The 13272-nt window shown below is 45.3% G+C and overlaps 1 protein-coding gene across 1 annotated transcript in view; it reads left to right on the top strand.

Moving 5' to 3' along the window:
• LOC133538166 (contactin-associated protein-like 5) overlaps positions 1–13272 on the top strand; it is a 309867-nt gene that overhangs the window by 283987 nt on the left and 12608 nt on the right. The window contains exon 20 of the mRNA XM_061879527.1: positions 9165–9298. Coding sequence (XP_061735511.1) covers positions 9165–9298 — 134 coding nt within the window. The remainder of the gene's footprint in view (positions 1–9164; positions 9299–13272) is intronic.

Below are 13272 nucleotides of genomic sequence, written 5' to 3'. Positions count from 1 at the left end.
TCAAAACGGCCCCCAGTCCCCGGCCCGACGCGTCCGCCTGCAGACAGAAAGGAATGTTAAAATTTGGCATGTGCAGTACCGGCTCCTCACAGAGTGCTTTCTTTACCTTCTCAAACACCTGCTGGCACCGCTCCGTCCACTGGACCAGGTCTGGAGCACCCTTTCGGGTGAGGTCCGTCAGTGGGCTGGTCAGGTCTGCAAACCGGGGAATAAATCTACGGTAGTAGCCCGCCAGTCCCAAAAACTGCCTCACCTCTTTTTTAGTCTTGGGGTGTGGACAGGCCGCAATATCCGCCGTATTGTCAACCTGTGGCTGCAGCCTTCCCCCCCCCAAGTAGTACCCCAGATACTGTACCTCCCTCCGGCCAACCGCGCACTTCGCAGGGTTGGCGGTGAGCCCCGCCCGCCGCAGGTGATTTTCCCAGCTGCTACTCAGGATGATAACATCATCCAGGTAGGCAGCCGCGTATGCAGCGTGGGGTCGCAGCACCCGGTCCATGAGGCGCTGGAACGTGGCAGGCGCACCGAACAACCCGAACGGGAGCGTCACGAACTGGTATAAACCTTCCGGAGTGGAGAAGGCCGATTTTTCCCGGGACTCTGGTGATAAGGGAATCTGCCAGTAGCCCTTGGTTAAATCCAGTGTCGTGAAAAAACGAGCAGTGCCCAGCCGATCCAGAAGCTCGTCGACCCTAGGCATTGGGTACGCGTCAAAACGTGACACCTCATTCACCTTGCGGTAATCCACACAGAACCGCACAGACCCATCCTTCTTCCCTACAAGAACGATAGGGCTGCACCATGCGCTGTGGGATTCTTCTATTACTCCTAACTCCATCATGGTTTTTAATTCGTCCCGCACTATTTTGCGTTTGTGCTCGGGAAGCCTGTATGGCCGAGACCGCACCGTAATCCCCGGGCTGGTCTCAATATTATGTTGGATGAGATCGGTCCGCCCGGGCCACGAGGAGACCACATCTGCATAACGCCGCTGTAACTCAGCAACCTCCGCTCTTTGAGCCAATGTGAGCTGGTCATCACAGGGAAGAGGAGAAGAAGAAGCAGAGTGCGGGATCTCTGGCCCCAACTCCTCCTCCTCTCTCACTACCGTCACCATGGAGACAGGCTCGGCCTCCCTCCATGCTTTCAGTAGGTCTACATGATAAATTTGTAAGCCTCCACCTCGGTCTGAGCGCCGAACCTCGTAGTCCACATCATTTACCTGCCGTGTGACCTCACAGGGTCCTTGCTACTTTGCTAGTAATTTTGAGCTGGAAGTTGGGAGTAGTACAAGTATTTTTTCTCCCGGTGAAAATTTTCTCAGCTGGGTTCCCTTGTTGTACGTACGCTGTTGCCGTTGCTGGGCGCGGACCAAATTTTCGCGTGACAAGTGCCCCACCTGGTGGAGTTTTGCTCGCAGGTCCATAACGTATTGTATTTAGTTTTTACTGCGGCTTGAACCTTCCTCCCAGCTTTCTTTAATTAGGTCCAATACGCCGCGCGGCTACCTGCCGTATAATAACTCGAACGGTGCAAAACCGGTAGAGGTCTGGGGTACTTCCCGCATCGCAAACATTAGGGGATCCAGCCATTTATCCCAATTAGGTTTGTCCTCGTGCGTGAACTTACGGATCATGGTTTTCAGCGTTTTATTAAACCGTTCCACCAGCCCATCAGTTTGTGGGTGGTATACACTGGTGCGGATCACTTTAATCCCCAATAACCCGTACAGTTCCTTTATCGTGCGTGACATAAAGGACGTGCCTTGGTCCGTCAAAATCTCTTTCGGGATTCCGACGCGGGAAATGACCGTGAAGAGTGCTTGCGCCACACTCTTGGCAGAGATGGAGCGCAGCGGCACTGCTTCGGGATACCGCGTTGCGTAATCCACCAGAACTAACACAAAGCGATATCCCCGTGTGCTTGGGTTAAATGGTCCGATGAGGTCCATCCCAATTCTTTCGAACGGGACCTCCATGAGTGGTAATGGGCGCAAAGGGGCCTTCGGGACGGCCGCCGGGTTTACCAGCTGGCAATCCGGACAGGCAGCACACCAGCGGCGTATGTCTGCCCGGATGTCTGGCCAATAGAAACGGACCATGACCCGATTGAGTGTTTTCTCGTACCCCAAGTGGCCAGCGAGGGGATTGCAGTGCCCCGCTTGGAAAACCATTTCCCGGCGGGGTTTTGGCACCAACAACTGGGTGGACTCCTCACCTGTTTGAGTGTCACGGCTCACTCTATATAACCTATCCCTAATAATCACAAAGTGGGGGAATACCTGCGTTTTCCCCGGGCGCACCAGCTGACCGTCTATGCAAACCACCTGGTCCCAGGCCGCGCGCAAAGTTTCATCGCGGGACTGCTCAAGGGGAAAATCCTCCGTGGACTGCCAGCGGAGGGCCGGTGGGGCCTCCCGCGAGGCCCCTGCCGGTTCCCGCCTGTCAGTGCCGGATGAATCCGCGTCGCCAGCGAGTACTGCGCCGATATTCCCCTGTCCTACAGTCCGTGAACACATCCCCTCACATTGTGTCACTAACTGGTTAAACCCCGGCCAATTTGTTCCTAAAATTATGGGATGCGTAAGGTGCGCGCTTGCGGCAACCTTAAGATTATGCTTTTGACCTTCATACCAAATTTCCACTGGCACAATCGGGTACTCGTGCACATCCCCATGAATACACCTAATTCTTCCCAGTGTCGCATGCCTCAACACCCCAGGTCGAACCAGGTTTTGGTGCATCATGGACTGTTTACAGCCCGAATCCACCATTGCCCAGTATGTACTCCCTTGTTTTCTTACTAGGACACAGTACGTCTTCCCCGGATCGGGGGCGGGTGCTGGGATCCCGACAACCCGCATCACATGCCCCACCTCCATTACGGAGCACTTCCGGCGAACGTGACCGGGTTGCCTGCAACCCCAGCACACCGGCCCGGGCGTCTAAGGCGCCCTCTGTGAGGGAAGCCCTCTCTGGACAGCGCTGGTACCCTGATCCTTGCTTCCCGGTCCTCCGGCGAGGTGAGGGCGCCACTCCAGTGCCCGTCGGTCTGGTGGTGGGAATTGTCGGCGTGGAGCTGGGATGGGCCTTTCCGCTGCCTTCGGTGTGTTGTCCCTCTGGACCGCTAGGTGGTCCTCAGCCAGTGCCACTGCTGTTTTTACCTCCGTTGGACGGTGGTATCTCACCCATGCTGCGGTCCTGGGCGGGAGGGCGTCGACAAAGTGCTCCAGGAGGATTCTTTCAACCACTCGAGGATCTTGACCATTTGGTTGAAGCCATCTGTTCGCCGCGTCCCTCATTTGCTGCGCCGGGACGAATGGTCGGTCTTCTTGGCCCATTTTCATCGCTCGGAACCTCCTCCGGTGATCCTCCGAGCTGCTGCCGACCCGATCTACGATGGCGTGGCGTAAGTTGTCGTACTGCATCCTGGCGGCTGCCGGGAGGGCCAACGGCGCTCGCTGTGCCTCCCCCACCAGAAGCGGCAGCAGCTTCACTCCCCACTCTGCCTCTGGCCATCCGCATGAGGTCGCCGTGGCCTCGAAGACATCCAGGAAGGTGTGGGGATCTTCTGCCTCCCCCATTCGCTGCATGGATGTCGCTGCTCTCCCTCCTACCGTGGATCTGTGCATCAGCTGCTGGATTAGCTGCGTCTGTTGCCGGCTTGCTGCCGATACCTCGGCAAGCACTTGCCCGAGCGCCTCCAGGGGTGATGTGGTGGACATCGTCGTGGTTCGCTTAAGTTGGGTGCCAGTTGTGGAGGTTTCCTGCGTCTCGCCCGCTTCTTCTGACCACAGTATCACACAGCTCAGGATACATGTTTGACACAGTATTTAATACATATTTTACTTTACACAATTGTCCGTCTGTTCAGCTTCTCAGGTTTGACACAGTCTTTAGTACATCTTTTACTTTACACAATTATCCGTCTGTCCAGCTTTTCAGCTGTCTCTTGTTCGTCTCTGTGCCTCTGTCCTGCGTCCTCCTGCGTCCTCATGCCTCTCTCGCTTCATGGTCTCCAGCGCTGCTAATAAAGGGAACAGGTTATTAGATAACTCGTTCCAGCTGAGGTATCCACTCACCTGTTGGCTGCTTCATGGCCGGCCGCTGCACATACCCCGCCCGCAGGGGACGCGTGGAACACGCCCCTCTCCACAGTGGCTTACATGGAGGTTGCGGCTTGGCAGGTCGAAAAACCGGTAAATGTGGCCTACTTGGAGGTTGTGGCTTGGCTGGGCGCAGCTGTGTTACCTCAGTAGCACAGCTCCCAGCCTTAGCCCCCCCCTCAAGAAGCGGATGCCAGACGCGCTCCCTGTGGTCTGAGATTGTCCTTAAGGGTGGGTGGGGGGAGGTCAGGAGGTGGGTAGACTCCTCCCCTGTCGATTGTCCAAAATATCCTTTAGAAAAAAGGGGAAAAAACACTGACTTGGGCGGGGCTTGAGACCTCAGGAGCGGGGTCGAAAATGTAGGTGACTGTGGTTGACCAGACCTACACTTAGAAAAAATGTCCTGATAGTGTTTTATTTTATTATTAATGTTAAAGTCATTAGAAAGTTGCTGAGAAAGAGAGTCTTCCCCAAAAAAAAAACTATCCGTTGATGATGTCATCAACGGTGGGCGGGATTACGTCACCGGGGGGCGTTGACGAAATGATGTCATCCGCGCCGGTGTCTAGCTGACTGTTAGCCCAGTCTGTGAAACATTTGGCGAAGTGTGTAATGGGATCACTGAACAACTAATGGGAATATTGGGCTGCCTATTACTGGCTGTGTTCAGGAGGGGGAAGTCGTGGAGCGGAAGCATCACTGTCGCGAGGCGAAGCATTTCTTTGCGGCTTCCGCCTTTGCCGACGAGTGCGAGCGTTTTGGGAAGGGAACTCACCGGACCAGGTGGAATCGTTAGGGACCAGGTAACCATCCGGGCCCCACATCATATCGTCACCTGGCACGCAGTGGAGAGTCTCTGTTTCCAACGCTCGAAGCACCTTCTACGTTCCCTCGTAGAAAAAGTCCTCCTTGATGCCAGATGCGGAAGAACCATTAAACGCTCAGATCCTACTGTGCTTTCACGCAACAGATGACAACTTGCTTTCCATGGTTATCCTCGCTAGCTCTCGCGCTGCGTTTTGTTTTTCCCTAGCTTTCATGCTAGTAGTTTTTGTTTTCCCTTTTTGTGCTTTTGTGCCAAGTTTAGTGTTTCTGTTTGTTTCCCTAGCTCCCATGCTAGCTCCTTTTGTTTGCCTATTCTGCTTAGCACCAGTGTTTTTGTTCTAGCCTGTTATATTAGTTTAATAAATACTTATTTCTTACCTTACGCTGTGTTCTTGTCCGACGCATTCCTTGTGAGACGCAAGTCTCACAGTACCCTTTAAAAAGATGTAATTAACCCCAAACGACAAGTGATTCAAAGTGATATTTTGATATTGACACATCATTTGTGCATCTCCGAACGTTATTCTAGTAATTTATGCACAGATGAACTGTGTCAATAACAAAATATTACTTTGAATCACTTTTTGGCAAACAAGAATACATTGATTGAATGAACTTTATTTATATTTATTATGTCCATGAACAAAAAACAGTTAATATTGCATGTAGCTTTTAAATAAATAAGATTTTAGCACATAAATCGTCCATAACAATCTAATCAATAGCTTAGATATGGACAACTCTTTCATTTTTGGACACAATAAATGTTTAAATAACCCCAAACACATATTGTTAGAATAACCACAAATATAAGTGTTTTACAGGAAGTAATCAGTTTTGGACAGAGAAGCCCCAGCAGTGCAGATTTAACAAGTGTGCACGCTCCCGCAGAGGCAATCAGTTTCCGACAGGGGCCCCCCTGAGAAATTGTGATGACCCAAACTTCTCTCATTCGTTTGTGCAACTTTTGTAAACATTTTCATTGCTGCCCTTACAGTTTTTATTGTAAAATAACTTTTCTGACTGGTGACATCATCCATACCCCCCCACCTTGTCAAAATCTCCCCAAACTTGTCTCCTTTGTTTGTGCTGCAGACTTTGATGTCCACTACTCTACTTTTTGTTATTAAAGTGTTACAACTGATAACTACCCACCTTTAAAGTGTTAAAACTTAAAAAATATAATGATTTATGGTTTATAACACTTTTTTGAGCATGTCTGTTTGTAAAATAGATTTTAAAAAAGGTAGACTCAAGGGTTAAATAATTATGTTATAAATAAGACTAGTTTCTCATTTATTGAGAAAGGAAGGTGCAATGTGTAGATAAAGATGTATTTTTTATTTTAATTTTACATTTGTTTATTAGGTTTACACATACAGTATAGTTGACAGGAATAGCCAAAAATGCATCAAATGCTGTAAAGTAAATTACAAATAAATACAAAAAATCCAATAAATAATTAAATAAAGTACAAACAACAGACAGATATCAACATAAAACCACAGCCAGTTGCAATCATGAATGGCCCTTGAGAGATACAACGACCAACAAGCACACAAAAGTCTCATCAACCATCCACATTTTTAATGTGTTTTAATCTAGGTCATTTTGGAGATTGGTCCCTCCTACATATCTCAGAAAGGCAGCCCACAGTTCTTGAAACTTTGCAGAACAACCAATCAATGGCGCTATTGCCTTCCAATTTAACACCAACAGCCAACATAGTAGTGAACGCTACAACATTCCTTTTGGATTTGTTGAGGGTAGATGACTAAGATGCTACCCCAAATATTCCACTTAAATATTCAGTTCAATCCTCTCGCCATTGACCGCAGACAAATTGTTGAAATGTTTGTCCAGTAACCGTTTGGGGACGGGCAGAGCAAAAATGTGTTTGAAATTAGGAACTGTTGACATGGATCACATCACACAGATATGCCCTGATATATCTTGGCTCATTGGACCTTGGTATAATAAGTACAATGTATTAGCTTGCATTGAGTAAGGCTGTGTCTGGCACCGATGCAAGACTTGTGAACTCTATTTAAGATCTCTGTCCAATTAACTTCAGACTCAAATCCCCATCTCAAAGTGACTTAATTGAAGTCAAAGGCTCAGGGTGAAAAGGAGTAATGTGGTTATAGATATGCGTAATTGAGCCTTTTAAAGTCAGAAGTGGTGTAAAAAACATATCTTCGTGTCAGTCGGTAAGTCTGGGAAACTAGGTGAAAGCGGAAATGTATGTAGATATCCAAAGAGATGTTGCTTAGGGAGAGAAAATGTATTATAAAGTTGCTGAAAAAGTGGCAGCATTGTTGTCAATGTATACATCTTTATTGTTGATTCTCAGACTTGACCATCTTGAAAAGGCATTGTCTACAAAACAGGGAGTGAAAATATGATTAGCAGTGATGGGTGCGGGACTAGAAATAGTCTGGAAACCAAAATAGCGCTTAAACTGAACCCAAATCCTGAATGAGGCTTCCAAGATTCGATTTTTTTGTGAAAGAAAAAGTCGATAATAGAATGGGAGAGTGCCCCAGAGCTCTAAGAGAAACCTGTTTAGTTGAGTTTGCCTCCATAACCGACCGCAGCGGGGGAGGATCAAATGCTTCAAACAGGGTTTCCCGCGGCGTTTTGTTGTTAAGGCAGTCGCCTTAACAACAAAGAGCCACCGCCTAAACTAAAGTTTAAAAAAAATATATATATAAATATATATGTAGGTGTGGAAAAAATCTCCTGATAATTGAGGGAACCCCTCATGAAACAGTTCTGTAGAGATGAAGTAGTCTTGTGATTTTTCCCACACATACATATTGCGCTCTACCACGGTATCGAGCACTATTCTCTGGATAATCCAATCAAGACATATATAAATATATATATATATATATATATTTTTTATTTATGTTTTTTTGGTCCTGTCCAGCTTTTCAGGCATATCATATAGTTGATGTAGAGCCCATATCGGCTGCTCAGATTTACTTTACAATAGAGAAGTGTAGAATACTTTTCTAGTTGCCTTATTTGTAGTTGACTTTATTAAACTTATTTATATTGTCATTTGGTGCCAAACTAAAGTCTTAACTAGCTGCTACGCTTCGTACTGCCTCTGCCTCTATCAGTACGTCTCTGCAGCATCCCAGCATTGTCGGATGCAATATCGAGATATATATCGTATATTGCCATTCAGCATACGGAGTGGAAAACAGAACCAGAAAAGTTAGGCTTCTTCACGCGACGAAGCCTGCCTACTTCACCACAGTCTGTAGTCTATTGCCCACCCCCACCCCAGGCAGCGATGAGATGGAGACGTGATGTAGTGACAGGCCAAATTACACTGTTCCTTACACATACCCAGCCCCTTCAGCGACAGGGCAACACCCCCTTGCTCTGGAGAGACACCACCTTAACTAACAAATACTCTGGGGGGAAACACTGGTTTCAAATAACAGCTAATGTTTAACAATCCTAATGTTGGTAGCCCAGTAATATAATCTAAAGTTTGATAGTTTTAATCCTCCGGACATTTTGATTACTGTTTATGTAACCTAATTCCAAATGAAGTCCATCCATCCATCCATTTTCTACTGCTTGTCCCTTTTGGGGTCGCTGGAGCCTATCTTAGCTGCATTCAGGCGGAAGATCTAATTTACAAAAGAAGGACTGAGGGAGGAAAGGTGGTCATAATTTGAACAGATAGAAAAATTGTCGGAGTATGTTCATTTTAATATACCGTATTTTCTTGAATTGCCGCAGGGCATATAGTATGCGCCTGCCTTGAATTACTGCCGGGTCAAATTCGCTTCCCAAAATAATTAGCGCCTGCTTAGTATTACCGCCTGGTCAAACTCGTGACGTCACGAATGACACTTCCCCTGTCATCGTTTTCAAAATGGAGGAGGCTGATTTCAATACTGGTAATTTGAAATCGCATAAAGGGAAGAAGATTAAGAGCTATTCAGTAGGATTTAAGGTCCAAGCTTACATCACACTCAAATTTTTACCGCATACCTTTGGTAAGTGCCGGAGTAAGACAAGGTTTTAAAATAATTAGCGCATGCTTACTTTTACCGCATGCCTTTGGTAAGCGCAGGAGTGAGAAGAGGTTTTAAATTAATTAGCGCCCCGGCGGCAATTCAAGGAAATACAGTATATATCATTTTTATTTTTTTATTTTTTTTTAACGTACGCTGTGTTGAAGTTCCCGTTGTTGCTGCCCTGCTTTCAGGAAGTCTGCAGATTTGGTACCACCTGCAGACGGACAGGAAGCCAGACGTCTTCTGCCCCGCCTACGCCAACCTGGCAGACGGCCGCCTCCATCGGGTGAGGATCCACAGAGTGGAGAACAAAGTCTACGTACAGGTGAGTCCTGTGTGAAAGTGGGAATATTCCTAAAGAAGGTCAGAACGTATCAGTTTTTAGGATGCAGAAATCTCCCAGCAACTTTCAAGGGTTTAAAGGCCTACTGAAATGAGATTTTCTTATTTAAACGGGGACAGCAGGTCCATTCTATGTGTCATACTTGATCATTTCGCGATATTGCCATATTTTTGCTGAAAGGATTTAGTAGAGAACATCCACGATAAAGTTTGCAACTTTTGGTCGTTAATAAAAAAGCCTTGCCTGTACCGGAAGTAGCAGACAATGTGCGCGTGACGTCACAGGTTGTAAAGCTCCTCACATCCTCACATTGTTTACAATCATAGCCACCAGCAGCTAGAGCGATTCGGACCGAGAAAGCGACAATTTCCCCATTAATTTGAGCGAGGATGAAAGATTTGTAGATGAGGAAAGTTAGAGTGAAGGACTAAAAAAAAAAAAACAAAAAAAAAAAGACGTAGGCAGGAGCGATTCAGATGTTATTAGACACATTTACTAGGATAATTCTGGAAAATCCCTTATCTGCTTATTGTGTTACTAGTGTTTTAGTGAGATTATATAGTCATACCTGAAAGTCGGGGGGGGGTGGTGACCGCCAGTGTCTCTGAGGGAAGCCATGGAGGAGCCAAGAAAGTCGCAGCTGCCTCTTTGACGGCTGCAGGAGGAACAACACAAGCTCCGCTCATGTTTACGGTAAGAGCCAACTTATTACCACAATTTTCTCACCGAAATCTGCCGGTGGACATGTGGTAGAGAAACATGTTCGTTTGACCGCTCTGTTCGATATTAAAGCTTCACAACAAACAAAGAAACACCGGCTGTGTTTGTGTTGCTACAGCCGGCTGCAATACACCGCTTTCCACCAACATCTTTCTTATTTGTAGTCTCCATTATTAATTGAACAAATTGCAAAAGATTCAGCAACACAGTTGTCCAGAATACTGTGTAAATATGCGATAAAAACAGACTACTTTTAGCCGTGATCGGTGCTGGGAGAACATGTCCGCTAGCACCGATGACATCACGCGCACGCGTCATCATTCCGCGACGTTTTCAACAGGATACCTCGCGGGAAATTTAAAATTGTAATTTAGTAAACTATCCATCCATCCATTTTATACCGCTTATTCCCTTTCGGGGTAAGCGGCTGTATTGGCATGTGTTGCAATGTTAATATTTCATCATTGATATATAAACTATCAGACTGCGTAGTCGGTAGTAGTGGGTTTCAGTAGGCCTTTAAAAAGTGTTGTGTGGCGCGTGGAGACAAAGACTTTGAAAAGAGCTGATGGACGATCAAGGACGTAATGTTTGCTGATGACTCAGCACATTTTACTTTACTGCGCTGAAGCTGTAGCCAAGCTTCATAGAGCCGTTAGCGAAGATAACATGACTTATTTCCTCGCTGCTCGTCGTAAAACAACAACAGTCCAGAGACACAGTCGGCATCGCCGCGGCAACGCGACTTGGTCACACGCTAAAGCCGCCAGCTAGCTAAGCAACGGCGCTTCTATGTCACCTGTTAGACAGCTGCTGCATTGTTTATTGTTGTCTGAACGCTGGCAGACAAACATTCATGTCAAAGCTACCACGCCTCAAAATCTACTCATCGTTCTGTTACACTCGCTGTTAGCCGCAACATTACTCTTTAGCACAACATGTTTGTTTTTTTCTTGTTTTTTTCTTTTTTGTCCTGTCCAGCTTCTCAGGCATATCGGCTGTTCAGATTTACTTTACAAAAGAGAAGTGTAGGATACTTCTCTTGTTGCCTTATTTGAATTTGACATTATTAAATGTATTTATATTATCATTTGGTGCAGCCGGGTCGGAGCAGAAGGGGATAGAAAGAAAAAAAAGGAAGACAGAGGGGGAAATTGTGGGGATAAGAGGTGGATTAGACAGAGAGACAAAAACATCAACAGCAAACACAACAACAATAGAACAACACCAGCACATACGATATGTACAAATATGATCGTAAAAGTGATAGCAAATAAGCAGTTAGTGAAATAAATAATAATATAGAAATGACATTGAACATTTTTACACTTCAACTGGAGCAATACGAATACCAATAGAAAAAGCGCTATTGATTATGAACAATACCAATAGTTTACCTCTATTATCAACAATACAGTTGTTCAAATGCAACAATACGTATACATAATAACTGGAAAGATAAATACAATTAATTTTAGCACAACATGTAGCACAGGTTTGTTTCTCCAAGGTTGAGGAAAACTTGTATTAATACAGTAGTACTAGCAGAGGTGGGTAGAGTAGCCAGAAATTGTACTCAAGTAAGAGTACTGTTACTTTAGAGATTTATTACTCAAGTAAAAGTAAGGAGTAGTCACCCAAATATTTACTTGAGTAAAAGTAAAAAGTATGTTGTGAAAAAACTACTCAAGTACTGAATAACTGATGAGTAACCTGTTTGTTTAATGATTACGGCAACAAATAATGCACAAAAACGTAAAAATAGCAATGAGCGGATTCAGAGACAGGAATATTTCATAAGCAACTAAAACAATAATATATACTGTATTAAATAATAGCACATTAAAATAAATAAAAAATTAAGGCACATTGAGCCACAATAACTTAACAGCACCATAGGCTCAGTAGGCATTCATTGATTGATTGATTGATTGATTGAAACTTTTATTAGTAGATTGCACAGTACAGTACATATTCCGTACAATTGACCACTAAATGGTAACACCCCAATAAGTTTTTCAACGTTAATCAATTACTTAACAAATGACCAAGTCGAGGTGATCTACCTCATATATACATTTACATACACACACATATCATTTATACACACACATATCATATATATATATATATATATATATATATATATATACATACAGGCTTCACGGTGGCAGAGGTGTTAGTGCGTCTGCCTCACAATACGAAGTTCCTGCAGTCCTGGGTTCAAATCCAGGCTCGGGAACTTTCTGTGTAAAGTTTGCATGTTCTCCCTGTGAATGCGTGGGTTCCCTCCGGGTACTCCGGCTTCCTCCCACTTCCAAAGATATGCACCTGGGGATAGGTTGATTGGCAACACTAAATTGGCCCTAGTGTGTGAATGTGAGTGTGAGTGTTGTCTGTCTATCTGTGTTAGCCCTGCGATGAGGTGGCGACTTGTCCAGGGTGTACCCCGCCTTCCGCCCGATTGTAGCTGAGATAGGCGCCAGCGCCCCCCGCGACCCCAAAAGGGAATAAGCGGTAGAAAATGGATGGATGGATACATACATACATATACAGTATATAATTTATATTTACTTATTTTGCCGTTTTTGTTTACGTTAAAGGTGTTTTAATGAATATACATGCATGTTTAACATATAGATTCCTATCTTTCATGAAGACAAGAATATAAGTTGGTGTATTACCTGATTCTGATGACTTGCATTGATTGGAATCAGACAGCATTGCTGATAACGTCCACGTTTTCAAATGGAGGAGTAAAAAAGTTATTCCTTTCTGTCTAATACCACATGAAAGTCGTTGGTTTTTGGGATCTTATTTGTCCAGCTTCCATATTCGTTTTTATACACTTTGCGCTGGCTTTCGGAGACTCTTATTTTGTTAGCGCAGGCGCGATGGAGCGGCACGTTTATTGTGAAGACAGGAACTGTGCTATCAGTCTTTAGGCTTTTGACGGGAAGTACGGTTGAAATAAAAAGTGTCTTTTTTCCTTTACACTTTTGATTGATTGATTGAAACTTGTATTAGTAGATTGCACAGTACAGTACATATTCCGTACAATTGACCACTAAATGGTAACACCCCAATAAGTTTGTCAACATGTTTAAATCGGGTTTTACGTATCACGGTCATGTGACCGCCTGGCTCTGTTTGATTGGTCCAACGTCACCAGTGACTGCATTTGATTGGTGAGACGCAGGCATGCGTAGATCCTACGTTGAAAAACCAAAACAAAC

This window comes from Nerophis ophidion, linkage group LG19 (genome assembly GCF_033978795.1).
Source record: "Nerophis ophidion isolate RoL-2023_Sa linkage group LG19, RoL_Noph_v1.0, whole genome shotgun sequence".
NCBI lineage: Eukaryota > Metazoa > Chordata > Actinopteri > Syngnathiformes > Syngnathidae > Nerophis > Nerophis ophidion.
Note: the sequence above shows the minus strand (reverse complement) of the source record. Positions and strands in the feature narration are given on the sequence as shown.